We start from the raw sequence: 19,870 nt of genomic DNA on the forward strand, positions 1-19,870 counted from the left end.
AGTGCTGTTAACTTCACAAGGTCTAATCACATGATGCGCTTCACTGTGTAAGAATTGGAAAAGTTAACTTGTTGTTGTTAAAAATGTCATATTTGTCTGGTGTTTTTGTTTTAAGTAGCATTCCTAGTTGTCACCTGGGCCTGGAGCCATGTACATAAACTATATTATAAATGTTATATGTGACAATTCCTCTTCACTCAATGCAGCCCAGGCAAGCCAACAGATTGACACAGAACACAGCATTGTCCAATCTGTTTTGTTGTATCAGCAAGTTGAAGTAATGCCCCTACCACACTGGCCTACTTCAGATTGCAGAGACATGCAAACAGAGTATCCTGACTAACAGGAGTTCTTACACAAGAAGGCTGGAGTCTTCTTTGGACAGCTGTAGAGGTTATATCACTGATGAAAGATGTCAATAGAGAAATGTCCCAAGAAACAGTTGTAGCAACCACCTGGGTGTTTGTAAAGCTCTTTCTGCTTTTGGCTTGGATGAGTAGTTCGGTATCAAATCACATCAAGTTTTTCATTTAAGGAGTAAGAATTGCAAATTTGATTTACCGAACAGTAGCTAAGAATGTAGTAATGGCATGATATTTACCGTGGAAGATGCTAGAAGGGTATAGTAGGCCTACTTACGCTTACTGCTGTTTTTTTGCAACAGATTTGTGGTTGGTGTAGCATTGTTATTTTTGCCTAGGTCCAGTTTTCTGTATTACTGTTGGTTTTGTCTAACTATAACATTAAAGTCAGATTTTTCTTTGTGTAGTAGAGACAGAACTGCGCTCAGCTGTCCAATTTATTAAGTTTTAATCATTGCAAGGATTAAATATGAGATGCCACAGAATGTCTTTGGTTTGTTTACAAATTCCTAAGCAGATTCATGTGCCATAAAGAAAAAACTCCAACAAATTCCTAACATTATGAGCATTCACAGCTGGTAATATTACCTTAGGAACCATGGGGACAGTGTGTGCTTATGGCTTGCAAACTTTTTCATTCTATCTTATTGTACATCATGAGAGAATAAGGGGTACATTTTGTAATTACAGAAAAACAGGTTTTGTTTTTATATATATATATATATATACTTTTTTATATATTTGTTTATATATATATAAACAAAACCTGTTTTTCTGTAATTATAATTATATATATATAATAAATATATTTTTATATATATAAAAATATATTTATTATATATATATATATATTTATATGTTTTATATATAAAAATATATATATATAATTATATATATATATATTGGGCTTTTTCCTACTACTTGGGCCTGTGGTGAAGATGGTAATAGACCACCGAATACAAGGTTTTTGGTATGAGTTATATTGGTATGAGACTTCATAAGTTTTATGATGTATCTTCTGTGGCTTAGTGAACGTGTTGTTTTCAGTAGGGACGTAGTTTGGAAAGAACAGCAGTATTCAGAATACTGATTCTAAAGAAGTGAATCAAAAAGAAGCATTAAATGAATAAAATTGCTTGGTTAGTAAATAAAAAGTGGATATAATTGGCTGTTTATTTTCCCAGACTGGAAGCAGACATATGGATAAATTCCAGATCACTTCCTTGAGTGATGAAGTGATAAACTTTTTACCTTGTTCCACTCTTGACTGCTCTATTGGTGTAGAGGTTATCTGCCAGTTCATCTGCACAGTGTGTGGAAGAAGGTAAGCTTCTAATTCTTGAGCTTCTGGAGGACTCTACCTCATGTCATTACTTCAATACGGATTCTAAACTCCTAACTTGGGCGCTATTTAATTTGTCTGTAGTTAAGTGTATGAACAGTTCTTCAGATATTGAAACTTAACCTTTATTTTTAACATGGTAATTTCTGATACTTTTCTCCCCAAAAGTGCAGCAGCTTGTATTGTATTCCTTTTTATTACCTGAGGGAAAATCTGTCAGTCCATCTGAGAGAATTTTACAGAAAAGTTTCTAACAGCTTCTGTCTGCATTCAAGAATTAGCAGAATTCTTTGAAAGTAAAAATTTAGAGAAATTCCCGCACTTTTGCAAATTCTATAATAGTACTTGGAGAATATTGCAACAAAGCCTGTATTTCTAACTATGATGAGTCAAGAGGAATGGGCTCCCCAAGGAGGTGGTTGAATCGCCATCCCTGGATGTGTTTAAGAGCCGTTTGGACGTGGTACTCAGGGATATGATTTAGCAGAGGTTTGTTGTTGTGGTGTTGTTTCGTGGTTGTTTTTTAAGAGATAGGCTACTGGTTAGGCTGCGGTTGGACTTGATGATCTTCAAGGTCTTTTCCAACCTGAGTAATTCTATGATTCTATGATGCTAAGAGTGATGGAACTTCTAATTTCAGTCAGAAGACTATCAGCTTTCAGGTACAAGAGGATATTGAGCTCTGGTGGGTTTTGCATCAGTATATAAAAATAGGACTCAAATGCATCTGAAAATTTAGGAAAGGAGAAGCTCTAACATCATAATTATTTTAAGTTTGTTTTATATTTCCATACTTGATGTTAGCTGCATCCAGTAAATTGTGAAAACCAATGGTAAAATAATTTTGTTACGTACGTAACTACTGATAATGTTAAAGATAAGTAGGTATTTTCAGTGGAAAGCATAACTGTGACTTTGAATTTCTGTAGAATAGGTTATGATGGTGGCACACTGTTAATACAGAGTACAGGTGGTTTGAGGATTCAAGTTTTTTTGGTAAAATTAACAAAAGGGGAAGAAAGGGGAACTTTGAAGCCTTATTACTCTAAATTAGCATCTAGAGTCAGTGGGTACATGTGAACTTTTTAGAGCATATTAGATATTTGGTTGTTTTTTTTTTCAGCTTATGAACACTAAATTTTTGCTAGGATATAACAGACCTAAATTATCCAAACAGATACAGTCTCCCAAGTCTAATTGACTTCCAAAATCATCTGTAAGCTTCATACGCCAAGAAAACATCCCAAATTACTGATCATGGTAACCAAGTTATCTTGATACATGATGCTTTCAATTCATATCATAATACACCTGTAAGCTTTCTTTAACTAGAATAAACTTGGCTACCTGGATGCCTGATGGTTTTTTTTCTACTCAAAACTTATTCTCCCTTGTTTTTATCACCAAGTTAGTGCAGACAGTGGGGCAGTTAAGGCATGTACTTTCGATTAGTAATAGAAAAATTGGGAGTTGTTTATTTTTTTTGTCTAAACCCTGGTCTGAATAGTAGATTCCATCCTTAATGGTTCTGGAACATGAACTGAAAACTTGATGTGTGTGTTTCCTGTCATTTCAAGAATAACAAAATGTTTTCATATGCTAATACATGAAGCTTAGGTCTGGCTATAAAGTGCCAATCTGTCATCTTTCACTGATGTATAGTATGTAATCTTTGGATTTAATAGTCTTAAGTCTCTTAAAAAGAAAAAAGCCACTAAAGCTGGTGCTAGCTGCTGACACTTACTTGACAAATGTTGTAATTAAAAAGTTGAAATTGAAGACATCTGTTACAACTGGTTGTTTATTTACACTGCTGTTAGTCCACTAACAAGGAGTGACTTAAATAAATAATGTGTATCTATTGTGCAAGAGAAAGTGAAACTTTAAGGAAGGAATTATATGTGAGGGTACCAAGAAATAGGCTGAATTTCTCTAACAGCTACAATTAAAGTTGCAAAAGCACAAATGATGTAAACAAGGCACCTAAGCAAAGATCTTGACATCTAACTATCGAATGACCTGGCATTTGGATTTAATAGTGTCCCACATAATTCAGGTTAGTAAAACAACTGGACTTAGTGCATGCATAACCTTTTAGCTTCACTGTATGTTGAGGTTTCAGTCTATCTCCCTGTAGCAAGTGGATCACTAAAGGCATCTTATAGAATGCAGCATTAAAATGAGACATGATATGCATAGAGTGTTTGGTTTGGGGCTTTTAGATGTGTCCACTGCAAATGGGGGTACTTGGGTTATCAGAGTGATTGTCTGGCAATCTGCAAGGAGACGTCTGTCCAAATTAACTTCACTAGTGTATAAAACTAGTGTAGTTCTGAGAGTATTGATGCCGACAGCAAAATATTCTGCTGCAGTCTATTTTGCTTTTCAGTGAAAGGCAAGTTTGCTGTGTGGGTATATAGGTTTGGTACAGGGGTATGTAAGTACCTGGAGGTGTGATTGAAGCTCTGTTATGTTCAGTATGTAAAATGAGAGCCTTGTTCAGCAGAACTTACCAAAATAATTGAAACATGAGAGAGTGAGAGAACTGATGGGAACCCAAATTCAGAAGTTAGTTCTGCACTAGGTGTATGCAAAGAGGATAAATAGAGCATTTGCTTTAATCAGCAATGTTTGAGCTTCCTTTTGAAAACAACCAGTTTCACGTAGGTGTGAGGAAACTTTTCCATTCTCTCCCAAGTGCACAATTACTAGACATCTATCTCCATATAAGTTATTAGCACTTAACTCCTTTCAGAAGCAGCTTTTGAAAAATTCGTTGCTTCAGTGGCACTTATCTACTGTGCTTAAGCCAATAGTTTCTGAGATAAGAATGGTCGTTCGTTTCTAAGTGTTTTCTCATCCCTCTGTGAACCTACTAGTCACTGTAATCAGGTTGTTAAACTGAATTCATCCTTGTCTTTGTAGGAGTTAGTTTTGAAGGGGAGTTTTGGAAAGCTACCCATACTGCCAGTCTGGGTGGTCTAACGCGTGTTCACACAGGGTGCAGACTTCTCCGTGTTGTTATGGTGGATGTGTTGATTTATAACTGCACTCTGAGCTCTGACCACTTTGGTGACTTTACTCAAATCAAAGGAAAACTGTGATTCCCAATAAATATTTTTATGTATCGCTGCTTGGCTGACCAGCATATGATCATAACTGGAAATCTCTTCCCTTATTTATACCCACACAAGTGTTTTTTATTAATAACATCTAGTAAGAATTCTCAGCATTTTCTGTGGCTACTCTGTTGTGTTGTGGTGGTGGTGATTTTTTTTTTTCCCTGAAGATTTTAAGGGCAAGCAAGATGAATGAAGGCCCAAATCCCTTTGTGCTTTACTGAGAGCCTATCCACAAAAATCTGTTGAAGGGGAGAGAAGAAAGAAACCACAGATCGTGATGATAAAGTAATACATATGAAATTCAGATAGTGTGAAAATCAAGTCTCTGCTTGCTCCACACTGTTTCCCAAGAGATTCCCTTGAGCCATCCAACAGAGAGCTGGGGAGGATTAATGAGGCATTTGAGCTTTTAAAGGTACCACCTGTTCCGGACTGCCTAGAGCTGAGTTTTGGAGGCTTGCCTGTTTCTTTTCCTTTTAGAGGCAGAGAATCAAATGAGGACAGAGGTAAGGACAGAATAGTTCTGTTGGAAAGGACCTTGAAAAATTATCTAACTCAAGATGAAATGAGGAGTCTCCTATTTCCTTTGTGGAAGTATAGGTGACTTCCCACAGAGCAGTGCCACTCCTTGATCTCTGAGCCTGAAAGCTGGTAACAGCACCTCTGTAATAAATATCAACATATCTTTCCAGGCCATTGCTGTACTAAATAGCAACAAGTTTGCAAGGCTTATCTGGAAAAAGATTCTTTTTAAGCACTTTCCTTCCCTGCCTGGTCTGCTGGAGTTGAAAAACTTAATTTGCAGAGTGCCGTGGCTTCTTCTAGTAAACCAAATTAAATGTTTAGTTTTCTATATACCCCTCAAGTCTGAAGATCCCTCCATAAGGACTGTAGGTTTGCACAACAGACTTTCTTTCCTTAGTTATCAATGTTCTTGCAACCTTATAATTATCAGATGAGATTGAAATTGCTAATACTGTCTCCTAGGGAAAACAAATGCTCAGAAGCCTGAAGTCACGTTTCCAGCTATGAAGTAACACTTCTCTCGCTTCTCTATCCATCAGCCCATAGAGAGGCCTCCACTCCCCTTAAGCTGCAGTCTGAGGTGGGAAGGACAAACCTCTACCAGCAGAATGTCAACCTCCATGTCCCTTAGAACAGGGGGAACCCATCAAGACTTGATGTGCAAGTGTAAAGCAAAAGTTAAATAAGTTGACATTGACAGGAAAAAAGCTTCTTCCTTCTGAACATTAGTAATTTGTACACAATGAAGGATGAAACTGCTGAGATACTGTTCTTGCTTTACTCAGAAAAGTTATTATAACTGGCAAGCAACTGTGTTTGAGAGCTTGAACTGACAGAAGACTGCAGAGCAGCAGCAATAGGCTTGCACCCAGTATCCTTGCCTGCTCCTCTGGCAGTTGGTTCCAGGTCCACACCTGTCTTCCCTCTGCAATGCATCAATTCTGCATCATGCCACCTCAGCCATGTTTCTTGCTTAGTATTCCTATACATTAATTCCCTGGGTGTCCTGTGCTTTAGTCTCTCTGTTTTCCTGATATTTCTCTCAGTCTGTCAAAATTTTTCCTTTGAACTCATATGGACCTTTGGTTTTTTGGGCTTTCTAGGCTTCCTGTGGACTTTGTACAGGCCTGGAACAGCCTTGTCTTCTTACAGTCCTGGGTTTAGCTCAGCCTTACTTCAGGTTCTGATTCTAAGCCATCTAGCTCAACTTTTTTAGTTGGACATGGCTTCGTGTACATGTGCCTGCACCTCAGTCTGCTTCTTCTGTTAGCAAGTGAGTATTCTGTGGTGAATTCAAGAAAGTTAATTTTTTGGTTGATGCAAGACTTCTGTGTTTTCAGGAACTGCCTGCTCTGGAGATCTTGGCCTGTCTTCTGGAATTTCTCTTCCAAGCAGCCTCTCAGTTAGATACTCTACACTTCCTCAACTCAAGCCTATTTTGCCCCTGCCTGATTTTTCAAGCTGCCATTAGCTGTTACTCCTAGCTGCTTTGGGAGTGGATCCCTGAAAGCTCATGGAGCTGCCTCATCTCCATAGGACTTTGGAGGGATGTAGCCCTGCAGCTGACTCAGCACAGTCTGCATATATATGGCATCTAGGTTGTGCAAGCTGGGCGGGAGTGTTGCTGTAGCAAAGCCCTGCCTGTTGTACTGTGTCCTCTGTTGCAGCGCTGGTTGGGTGCACCTGCTCATGCCATGGGCTTCGTTCTAAGATGGATCCTTCTCAACTCAGAATGTTCTATGATTCTGTGCTCTAAGATTATTTCCTGAACCAAATTTAAATGTCCTTCAAGGGGTGGTTGTGCAAGGGCACTGAGGAGATCCTTCAACATTTATGTGCAGTTTTACACCCAAGTGAAGAATGACATCCATCCCCATTTCCATAGATGTATTGGGTGAGGTTTAAAGCAGCAACTATGGATATGGGATCCTTCTGTTTGAATGTTTAAGAAGTTAGCCTTCAGCCAGTGAATTCTGAATGAATCTGGAAAGACTGAAAAGATGACTGACCAGCTGCCATGTGGCATTTGCCATTGCTTATGTTGCTTTATTGCTCTGGTATCTTTCTATTCATTTATTTCAGCTTCACTGGTCACTATACAATGATTTTCATGAACATATCTGAGGCGGAAACTGTTTCAGATGTCCATTTCTCACAGGTACCAAACTGAACATCCTGGGATGCTAGTCTGAGAATAAGTCCTCAGTGGTATATAGACATAATAGCATGGACTTCTGTTGTAAGAGAAGTGATCAGGATAGCAGGAAGGGCTGTGTAGTTCCATATTGCATCACTGGGTAATACTCTGCTCTTAGCTGAAGTATTAAGGAAACCACGATGTTTAACAAAATTGACTTTGATGTCCCAGGTCTTTTTCATCTCCTGTTTGTTATCCGTCCTGGAAAGTTAAGCGTAAAGCTTGTAGGTGTCTTTGTGTAGGCCATTATTGTTGCTTGTGGCATGTAAATTTGCACCTGTCATGAACTGAAATTATCAGGATCTTGCAACTAGATTGCAAGACCATTTCATAACTAACTTTTCTCTAAGATGAACAGGAATCCTGTGGAATCCTTCTGAATTACAGTTTACATTTGGTTCTGATATGTTCTTGCAGCATTGTACTTTTGTAAAGGTAGGTAACTTAGGTAACATCTCTGTGGGACGCATGTGATCTGCTACTAGCCTTAGGAATTCATCATTTTCTTGACAGTGTTCAAAGATTAACTTTTACTTCTGACCAGTACCTAAGCTAGTAAAATGAAGCTCATTGGATTGGGATTACCTGCAGTTAAAATACACACAATTCTTTTACAGTTAGCTTGATTTTTTTTTTTTCTTTCACTTTACAGAATGGTAAAAAGACAAAATGTTTGTGGTTTTGATGTTCTGTAACACAGTTATCAAGTCTTTCCTTGTCCAAGCAGGAGAGACTCCCATATATTTAATTAATTAATTTAGGTGCAGATAAGAAGTAGCATGGTAGAAATAGATGTAGACACCTGAGTAACAGATGGCTTTGAGTAAGATGGGGTTTCTAAAGGGCCCAATTTAACATTTTATTCTCCAGAAGCAATACCACATCCTGTTTACAGATCAAATATGTTTATCTGGCAAGATTCATCCCTTCTATAAAACACTTGCTCCAAATAGAGTCAGGGCAGGGAACCTATGCATCCCGTAGTGGTACTTGTTTTGTGAGCTTTGGCTGTTAGAGTATGGTTAGAAGAAGTCCAAAAGGACAGCTGTTCTCTGGGGTTTTAAAAATTGCTTATTTAAATTCAAATTTAAATGTAGTCTCTTTATTTTTTAGTTCTGTCTGCTTGGCATCAATTTGTTAGACACGTTGAAAACTAAGCATATAGCATATTTAATTCACTACCGTATTCATACAAAAAGGACTTTGTTCATGGGTCTTGAAATGAATAACAAGTACAGAATGTAATAGTCAGAATTACATGATCTGTTATCTAATTAGAGATTTCCCTCCCCCCCATCCCACAAAACTGAATGAAAAAACAATAAGACATACATGTTGATAATATCGCTTTGTGCCCTGGAAGGTGCTCTGTGTACCTGGCAGAACTGTTAGCTGAGTTGCTGGAAGCTGCCAAGGAGCCAAACCACTACTTTGGCAATTGTTCTTATTTTACTTTTATGATAGCATGGTCAAAATGAACAGTAACTGGCTAAGCAAATGGAATGTTTTGCCATGAAAGCCAAGGAAATAATACCTAGATGAAGAATGCTTCTTGGTGGGAATGGGTTGCTAGGTGCTGAGATCATTCTCCTTTGTTACCTTGTTTCATTTATAAAGGCATCCAGTGACAGATGTGCAGTAAAGTATTACTGACTATTAATTCTGTTTAATACTGGGCTTTCCTCATTTGTCTTTTTCTTGAACTTCTAGACAGTTATTATGACTTGCAATTGATCTCTTCTCTACATCTGCAGTCACAGAATCTCAGGAGATCATTGAGTCCAACCCCGCTGCTAATGCAAGTACCCTACAATTGGTTGCACAGGTAGGCATCCAGACAGGACTTGAATATCTCCATAGAGAGAAACTCCTCAGCTTCTCACAGAATCCCAAGGTTGGAAAGGACCTATAACATCATCTAGTCCAACTGTCCTCCCATTACCATTACTACCACAAGCCACTAAAACATATCTTCTAGCTCCTCATCCAGATGCCTCTTGGAAACTGCCAGGGCCAGTGACTCCACCACTTGTCTTATTACTATTCAACACTGAGAAGAGCCTAGCCTCATCCATTTGCCTCCCACCTCACTTTTAGATATTAATAAACATTAATCAGATCCCCTCTCAGCTGTCTTTTCCACAGGCTGAACAGACCTAGGTTACTCAGCCTTTCTTTGTATGGAAGATGCTCCAGACCCTTTATCATCTTTCTGACCCTCCACTGGGACTCCTTTGAGGGGGTCCCTGTCTTTTTTTGAACTTAGGAACTCCCAGTAGTCTAAATGTAGCCTTACCAAGGCAGAGTAGAGGAGCAGGATATCCTCCCTCAACTAGCTAGCCATGCTCTTTTTAATGGACCCCAGGATACCTTTGGTCCTCTTGGCCACAAGAGCATGCTGCTGGTTCATGGCCAGCCTGTTGTCCACCCGGACCTCCAGATCTGTAAAACTGTTATTGTCTTATTAATTGGAATATGTAAGTAGAAGTCTTTCCAAGGAGGTCAGAATCAAACCTAATAAGGGATGGATTTCGTCACAACTGAAGTGCTACCAGGTAATGTACTGTGGAGGTTATCTACACATCTTAATGGGAAACTCAGCATATCAGAAAGTGGTATGAAACGAGCAAAATGAAGAAGAAATAAATACATAGGTATTCCTTTTAAATGCAGTTCAGTTCAGGCTTGCATTGCGTTAGCGAGCTTTTGGTCTCAACATATGCAGGCATCCTACTTTGCAAACCTCTTCAAAGGAAAAATACATTTTAGCAATTCAGTACATGGCTAAGGCAAGTTTTTAAAGTCAATGCAATGTGTTTTCCTGTGTATTTTCTCAGTGGCTCATGTAGTATTTAATCTCCTTCGTCATGTCCTCCAGTTTTAGACTGTAGTTTCTATATATCACTTGCATTCCAATTAAAACACTCCATATACTTTTATTCTCCTAACCTTTCATCCTTACTGTTTCCCAAAATTGATATTATCATGTAGCTTTCCTTTAATCTGTTTCCATACTAATTTTAATTATTTCGGGAGAAAGGGATTCTATCACGTGTTGCCAGGAACACCTTTACTTTTATGCTTTGCCACTAATATCTGAAGTACAATAATAAACCTAAATTGATGCACTTTATAAAAATCAGGTTCTCACTGATTGTAATAGCATGGAATTTCATGTAATGCATGCCAAACTGAGTTTAAAGGGCCACTTCACTGTAGTAATCACCCGTGCGTGTGTCTGTAAGATGGGGCCAAATAAATTGTTTCTAGTGCTAGGTAAAGATTTCATTTTAATACTGAAATGCTTTCCATTTCCTTTGAAGGGTAATTTTGTGTATATTACTGCCTCTAAAAGAATTAAAAATAGAAGAAAAAGAGAAGTGTTCTGTTCTACTCAGTGAAACACTACATTTTTCCAGCCAGCGCATGCTTTTCATAAGGTTGAAGCTTGCAAATGTACAGATTATTTTGTTTAATTTAGCAAAGCATTTTATTACTCTGCCCTAAGTGGAGTAACACAGCTCTGTATGGAGTGTGATTGAGAGGGAAAAAAAAAAAAGTGTAATGTTCCTCACTGGGAGGTATTTAGGAGGTAATATGTCTTTAAGTGTCTCCGCCTCTGAGTCCACCCACTTCTTGATAGCTGCAGCAGCCTTGTTGACTCATAAAAGCTGTGTTCATACAATAGCCGACAATGAGCAGAGTTTTTCAGAGGTTCTGAGAGTACACCTTCTGCTATGCATTTTCCATTCTAGGTTGCTGGAACTGAAGGTGTATGGAAGAAGGAGTTTTAAGTTTCTCAGATATTGCAAAAGATAGTTCCTCCTCTCATCCTGGAAAATCCTGACAGACCAGTTGGATACCTTTCAGGCCTTAACTAAGGACTTTATCTGTTCATCCCACTGTCTTTTTTACTGTAGAAAGACCTGAGACACCCTTAAGAACTGAGAATCTGACTAATTTAAACAGATGGCTAATCCCAGTGCTGTCTGTAATGGACATCTACATCATCATCCACATCAGAAACAGAATAACATCTTAAAAAGCGGAGTCTGTAAGAAAAATGGAATTACCAAAGGAGTTAAGGTAAGATTTGGCTACTCACTATCTCGGTACTGAAAACAACTATTTGTAACATTGTTTATTAAGGTAGTTTTATGAAGGTCTTGTTCTCCATTGAACAGGTGGTATGGCATTGGCTTGTGTGTTAACTTTTGCAATCTCAGGCTGTGATACTGCATATTTTCTATTATCTTAAACTGCAGTAAGGGTTGTGAATGCTCATGCAACGTATTTTACTGAATAACTACTCTCTAGTTCATATCAAGGCCAACAATCTGGAAGGTAGAAGTTTCCTTTTAAATCTTAACCAGTTTCAGAGTCAACTATGTAACGTATGAATCGCCAGTGGGAAGCTGAGTGTGTGAAGTTTTCAAAGAGAGAGTTATTGTTGTACGAATATAACCAAAAAAATATAGGCAGGAGAAGCTGTCTTTCTGATGTGTGTGTTACTACACAGTTGACTCAATTCCTGCTTCCAGCCCTGTGCAGCTTAAAATCCAAGTCCCTTTTCTCAAGCTGTTTTCATTCAAACCAACACTTCTCATTTGTGTGAGCACTTTGTGGAACGACTAGTGTATAGCATCAGAAAACCAAAGGTATTCCTTTGCCAGAAGAGCCCCGTTCTTTAATGTTGTCTCTCTGCGGTACCTATTCTGCTTGGGAACCTGTCCTAATGCATCCCAGTTCTGCATCTTGTTGTCATTAGTAGGAACTCTTGTAGTGATTAGGGAGAGGCTGGCTTTGCAGCATGGTGTGATGGTGAGAGGAGGAGAATGGAGAAGCTACTTCAAGAGGCTCAGTGCTCACCTGATCATCTCTGCTCACAGCCTGTTGAAAGCTTTAGGCAAAAAGTGTGGAAAGGCCTTCACTGTTTTACAAGTAAACTGCTATCTTATATCTTTTTTAAATGGAGCTCTCACGCACCTAGCACTGCTAATGAAGGCACGCCCAGTGTCAGGCTTAATGATTGTCTGGCTTTAGGTGTCTCCCTTGGTATGGGTGTTTCCTGATCCTGATCACTGGCATGTGTAGGATGAGAAGAGCACAAAACCTTGTGCAATGATCGAAAAGGCCTTTCTTGGAATCTGCTTCCAGAAACCTAATCTAGCATCTATCTCCTAATCTTTTTGTTTTGTTATTTGTCACTATGGTGCCAGAAATCTTTGTTTTCAGTTTGATTAGCAAATTTCAAGGACTAAGCCATGTTACTTGTTTATTATTAAACTGCTACACAGTAGCAGTTTTTAAAGGAGTAAACTCATAGGGAGGAGATGAATTGGGATTTCCTCCTTAATAGAAAAGACATGACTGGAGAAGTAAAGAAGAATATTAGTAAGGCTGAGCAAAAAGGAAAGAAAGACTGGGCTGAAAGGGAAGGCGAAGACATTAAGGAAATTCTAGTAGGTGCACCTGTGGAATTAGTGAAGTGCAACAGGCACCATGTGGTTGGAAGGGAGGGGGAGAGATGTGCTCATGGCTGAGAAAATAGTTGTAAGACGTTCAGGAGAGTCATCAGAGGCTGACTTGATAAATCCAAGTCTAGCACTGTGTTACAAATTACTTGTCATTTCCTTCTCTTCCTGCTTCTAATGCAGACTGGGAAAGAAGGAAACAATAACAGACAAGAGTCCTGTATGAAACAGGAATCTCACTCCCGGTAGGAATCTCCCCATTCCTGTCTGGTCTGTTTCCCCACCCCAGCTGCCTCACCCTGTTCGGTACTTATGCTTTATCCTATTTTACAGGAATAGATACTGTTCCTTCTTACCTGGTCTGTTTACATGGCTTGCTGCTGAAGGTGTGCAACATCATACAGTCTTATGTTTGCAACACCCTGCTGAGGTTTACTCCGCCATTTACAGCTGGGGAGCTGAGGAGCAGCAAAAATGGTAGCTGGGAGCACAGTTAAGCCTGTGCAGGAACCAGAGCCAGTTTTGTCACCGTTCCTGTCTTCCTCTGTGTTGCTCTGATTTCCCCTAATACTGTACCGTGCACTCACACATATATATTTTAACTGCTTGTTCAGATTATTTCATCATTAAATGGTTCTAAGAGGGTAGGAAATACAGTGCTAGGTTATTCAGGATGTGGCTATTGATACTGGTTCTAGCATTTGAGATTTGTGGCGGTTTTTAACTCCTGGGCTTAGTTTCAGGTGCGTTATGTTGCAAGTTGGAGAGGAAAGAAACAGGTAGGTGTTCTGGTTTGGCAAAAGATGGTGCTGAGGCTGCAGTAAAAGTACAGTATAGTGACGGCTTCTAAGCTAGAAGCTTGTAGCAATAGGTGCGTGCAGTTGACTGATTAGAACGTCAGGCTTTGCAGAAATTGGCTCAATAAGCCATTTTTCTAGGGAGCACACAGGAAGAACTGGCATTGGAGATGCTGCCTTTGAAAACACTGGCTCAGGAATGCATCTTGATGATGTAAGAACTTTTGTGTGCAGACATGCATGACAGAAAGAGGAAAAAACTCTGGTAAAGCAAAGCTTCCAGTTTTCTGAAATAACAATTTTGTTTAATGGAATGTGGAGGGTAATTAAGGATGCTCAAATGCAGGGGATCAGGGAGACTGTCTGCTTCTAGTAGTCATACCAAGGAAAGTAAAGGAGGTAGCTACATAATAAAGAAGCAGTGAAACATCCTGCCAGAAGAGATGCTTTTGCTTTTGGGGAAGAGGTATGCTACTTTAGTGGAGAGAGACCACTTTGTCTGAACAGCTTCTGAGATTTTTTATATATATATATATATATATATATATATATATATATATATATATGTATAAATTTTATTTAAAATATAATAAATATTATTATATATTATACGTTATATATATATATATATATTTGTCTGACTGCTTTGGTTCTGGCTGGTAGCATTCATTAGGAGTGAGATTACAGTTAGACCCAAGGGCTGAGAGGTAGACAGTGGGAAATATCTTCCATTTCACCTGTGCTTTAATCCAGAATCTGAAACTTGGTCCGGTGATTATGTATGGCACAAGTCAGTAGCTAGCCTATTTAGTTATCTAACTGTAGTAGCCAGGAAAGGTATTTTCCCAGCTGTGGTTTCTTTTGCTGTTGCATTTCTGTTTACTGTGGGTGTCAATTGAAGAGGACATCATATTTTAAAACTATAGGTGTGTTTGATCCAATGGGAACTTTATTTTTTCTATGATATGGATTCAACAGTTTTATTTATTTGATAGATCATTTCCTTGGATGCCGTACAGATCCTCCAAGATAGCAGAAGCTATTCATTAATTGTTTTGTTTTTTCCCATTCTGCACTAAGAATGGTTATTGCTAGGAAGAAATTTGCAGTGAACAGGTTACCATTTTTTCAGGGCTTTCAAGCTATTCTGATAGCAGAAAGGAGCAGAAAGTTTGACATCAGTCAAACTCAGAAAACCTCACTTATTTGATAGCCAGAAGACATGATGACTTCTGGCATGTGGGCACTTTAAAATTCAGAGGCTGATTATATTTACCTTCTGTCCTCTGGCATCTGGTCCTCCTCCTAACCTTTTTACTCTGTACAGCAGTCATCCTCAGTTTCTTCAATGATTTTTCCTCCTATGCTTTTCTTCATCTCTTTTCTGTACTACAGTGTAACTTGCTTCCAAACAAAGATTTTGAAGAAAACACCGATAGTTTAAAATAATAATAATAATACATGAAAGAATATGTCATGCAGCTGTTCTCATTGAATTTATTTCCCTCCTCTAGTTGTTCTCTGTGGTGTACTCTCACACACATATTGCATTTATTTCATATGCTTTTTCAGAAGTTAGTATAACTGGAGCATTTGGGAAGCTCAGTATAAATATTAATAAGCCCTGGGGGGGAGGAGGGGGGGGGGGAAATAAACTAATTCCTGCAATTAGGGTGGTACGATAAGACTTGTTAATACGGGAAGAGAAAGGAGGGAGGGTTTAAGGCTGATCAGACAACAACTTTTCCAACTTTGTAGCCTCAATTGTGCAACTGTAACAATCAGAACAGAACTTTCTGAAATATCTTTTGTTGGTGCTGTTTGAGGTAAAAACCAACTGAAAGTAGACTTCGTTGACCTCAACCTGGTTCATCTTCAACCCATAAGCCTTTAGGACCTGTCCATTTGTGCATGTGCTGACAGAAAGTGGAATCTCTGTAAGAGTTGCATAGCTGTAGTGACAGCAAAATATCAAGAGTTGGTTTCCAATCTGTGATCCCTACCAATTACTTTACCTGTTGCTTTCGTGGCACCACAGACGTGACCTCCTCTTCCTCAGCTCCTGACTTCTCAGCTCCAAGCCCCAGAAATTTGCTGCTTTGCACCAGCACTCTCGGCCATTAATCACAGGTCTCAGATCCACACCCTTGTTTCTGTCATCTGCCTTGCTATGTGATGAGCTCAATCCTTTGGAAGCAGGAAATGTTGAAGTCTACCTTCAGCAAGCTGAGATGTGACTAGTGGATAGGCACATGTAACAGTAAAGGACTCTTGTAGCAATAATTTAAGTATGTTGCATTAGATTTTAATACAAGTCTGGAGATTTTTTGCATAGGACAAATAAGTTTCCAGTAGGACTGGAGTCACTACGCTGTTAGCACCTGGAAATCCCTAAATTCAGGTAATTAACTTTTGAAAGTTTAAGCCTTAAGAAAAACAGTGTGTGTTTATTTGCTTTGGTTTGAGAGGCCTAGGAAGCAGAAAAGCAAATGGCAATTCAGTGGGAAAAATGAGCTTAAGGAAGGCGTAAGATCAGCCACTTCTTAGCACAAGAGCAGTTCACCCCTGTACTTATGAAATGTAAATGTATCAGGAGACTAGCTTAGCTAACCACTTAACCTATGAGTGACCTCTGGTGCAACCAGGCAGAGCACAAGAAATTAAAGCAAAAGCAGGCTACAAAGGAGGACATGTTTGGATCATATTAGGAATGTCAAATTCACTTAGTGTTAACAATTGCAACCTAACCCTAAGAGAAGCAATAAGAGATCTTAGTGCAGCATTTCTAGTAAATAAATACTTGTTGAAAATGTGGTCCATTGCAGAATAGATGGGATGACTTACTGACAGCAGGTATAGGTGAGGCTGTACTGAAAAACTGAATACTGTTTAAAGCTTTCTTTGTGTGGGTTTTCACTAACCAATTCTCTGAAGCCTTGAACCACAAGGTTTGAGTAGGAGGAGGACTGCTAGTAATGGAAGATTGAGTCATGGATCTATTCAGAAATCTCAGCCCATATAAGTGCATGAGACCAGAAGGATTGCATCTGAATATGCTGGCTGATGTCATACGAGAATCTTACACTCTCATCTTTGAAAGGTCATGGATATAAAGAAGATCCCTGATAACTTACGAACGGCAGATGTTCCATCCATCTTCAAGATACAGATACTTTCCAGCAAAAAACTGCTTCTGGAAGTATAAAGGTGGTAGTGACTGGGAATAGTAAGCATGGATTTACAAAAAGGAAGACTTTTTAATGTCTGACTGAAGGTCTTCTACGATAAAGAGACTTAGATCTGTGAAGTAAAGTACAGTGGTGGGTGTCATCTACCATGACTTTATCAATGCAGTTGTCAAATACTTGTTGGGACATTGCGGTCTTGGTGGGTAGACTAGTTTATGGATTAACAACTGACTGGATCATTGGGCTTGAAGACTAGTGATTAGCGGTTCATACCTTGCCTGGAGGCTGGTTATGAGTTCTCAGGGGTCTGTTGTGGGAACTATGAAGAAACTGGGGAAAGAAAACAGAGTACCTGCTCACCAATTTTGTGGACAACACTAGACTGGGGAGACCAGACAATACACTTGAGAACAAGGCCATCAGCTAGAGAGATTTAGACAGACTGGATAGATATTTCAGCAGAAGCATCAAATACTTCAGCAAATACAAATGCAAAGCTGCATTGCATTGGTACAAGCGAGAGACTGAATGACATGTGGGAACAGCTTTGCCAAAAAGGGTCTGTGAGTCTTGAGAGACAGTCTACTGCATGTGAACCAGCAGGGCAGTCTAGCAGAGATGAAGACTATCAGTATCTTGGATTGTATTAACAGGAGCGTAGCTGGTACTTTTACCTGACAGTTTTTAGATTGTTTCAAAACAAGAGTGGCCAGCAAAGCAAGGGAAGTGATCCTGCCCCTCTATTTTGTGCTGGTGAGACCAGGTTGACCAGAGAGGTGGTAGATGCCCTGTCCTTGTCCTTGGAGACTTTCAGGGTCTGGCTGGACAGGGCTCTGAGCAAGCTGATTTAGCCACATACATCCCCATTCTTTGTAGAGGAGTTGGACTAGATGGGCTTTAAGGGTCCCTTCTGACTAACTGAAACAATTCCATGATTCTAAGTTGGAGTAGCTCCAGTGGTGAGCCACCAAGGATGGGCAGGGAGCTGCAGCACCTGGTGAGGAGAGGCTGTGGGATCTGAGTAAGGCTTTTTACTGAAGTACACAAGAGAAAAAGAGACAATGGATGTTGAAACAGGGGTGATTTCATATACAAAGAGAAGAAAAATTCAAGGTGCAGGTAACAGCATTGAGACAGGCTACTCTAGAACCTGCAGCATAAGGCTTTCCAGACCTAGCTGGGTAAACCTCTGAGAAAAAGCAGGCTGGGAATTTGATATTGTCCTGCCTTTGAACAAGAGCTTTGGACCAGAGACTTGTGGACTACTCCAGTTTAAGTGGGTCTGTGATCCTATAGTATAAGGAGACAGCATTTCTCTGAATGGACAGAATTGTTACAGAAGTCCACTTGGGTTCTTGTGGGTACCTACCTGATGAGATAGCTATATATATTCATTATATATTATATAAGCTGTGTATTCCCCAGGAATTCTTTTCTCACTCTATGTGTATTAAACTCCTAAATCATGATATATCTACACCTTAGGTAGAAGACTACATTTTTTTGCAGGAGCTTACTCTTGCTCATTAGAGTAATTCACTAATTAAGTTAAATAAAAATTAAAGCCATGAAGTGGCTGGTCCCATTTCCCGCCTACTAACACCAATCTAGCATTGAAATTGATTACCTTTGAAAGTTATAAGCAGCAATATAGCTTTCAGAAAAGGTAATGTAATACATATTTCTCTGTGTATGTTCTTAGCAAGGGATGTAGCTGACTGCATTTCATTGCAGAAGCAGTTCATGAGTATAATGAGCAGAATGATAAGGTAATGGTTGCTTAGGGATTGTCTAGGTCTGTCTAAAACTGAACTTAAGCCAGAATATGGTTGACATCCTGTTGCTTCTTACGGTTTGCCGTTTGCAAATGGGCAGCGGTGATTCAAATCCTGTTTTATATAGTAATAGCCACCATAAAGAGCCCTTAATTTATCATGCTATGCAGATCTGTTTCTGCTGGCACCAGAAGTATGAACTCTCCTAAGGATTTTCATTTTTTAATTTCTTCCTAAATAAAATTAGCATTTGTTGTGGCGAGACTGTAGCATCATGCAACTAATCAGGAAATTAAATTTCCCTACAATGACCATTGGCAGAGCCAGATAATTTTTACCATTCCTGGCTGCTAATTTTAACATAGAAAAAAAAGCACTACTTTTTTTAATACACTAAAACAGAAGTTTTATGAGGCCATTGTCTGAGAGAGTTGTCTTTGCAGGATGCATGTTGAGCTGGGAAGAAAAACAGAGTTCAAGGAGCAGAGTGGGATGCAGGATCCAGCAGTATTGTGTTCCAGACTAAAGATGATGAGAATTTCACTCTTTGGGATATGTGTTAATTCAGACGGATACTTAAAGCACTTAGCAAGATACCTTTGGTATGAAATTGTGAAGTGAGGAGATGAATTCACAGGGCAGAAAATATCAGTGTGCACATAAGTCTTCAGCAGAAGGTAATACATAACCTGCCCTGGCCTAGTGGCTTTCTCCCTCCCTTGTTCTTAGAAAGGAGTCCTATATCAATCTGAGAGTGACCCATATCTCTCTTTAGTCTGAGACAGAAGATTCTATCACTGCATCTAAAAACTAAAAGTATTTTGATTTCTTGGGAAAGCATCTAGTGTAGGTATAGCACAGCAGAGCTTTGTATATTTTGATCATCTCAGTCTTTTTGGAAATCGTTCAACTGTAGCCTTTCTTTTGTTTGGCCAAATGCACTTTTTGGCATGTGCTGTGTTATTTCCCCCATCTTCCATAAATACTGTTTTCACCATTCTCAGCCTGCCAAGAAGTGAAGATTTATTCACTGAGCAACAAGGGCACAGAAAGATGAGACTTGGAGCCTTTTTAGCTGACATCACATT

General features: G+C 39.2%; 1 protein-coding gene across 1 annotated transcript in view; it reads left to right on the top strand.

Annotated features, from left to right (window-relative positions):
• SPTLC3 (serine palmitoyltransferase long chain base subunit 3) overlaps positions 1-19,870 on the top strand; it is a 140,379-nt gene that overhangs the window by 49,376 nt on the left and 71,133 nt on the right. Inside the window, exon 2 of the mRNA XM_072333431.1 lies at positions 11,469-11,634. Within this exon, the coding sequence (XP_072189532.1) occupies positions 11,518-11,634 (117 nt within the window). The 5' untranslated portion in view covers positions 11,469-11,517. The remainder of the gene's footprint in view (positions 1-11,468; positions 11,635-19,870) is intronic.

The sequence above is a fragment of the Excalfactoria chinensis genome, chromosome 3, assembly GCF_039878825.1.
Source record: "Excalfactoria chinensis isolate bCotChi1 chromosome 3, bCotChi1.hap2, whole genome shotgun sequence".
In the NCBI taxonomy this organism is placed as follows: domain Eukaryota; kingdom Metazoa; phylum Chordata; class Aves; order Galliformes; family Phasianidae; genus Excalfactoria; species Excalfactoria chinensis.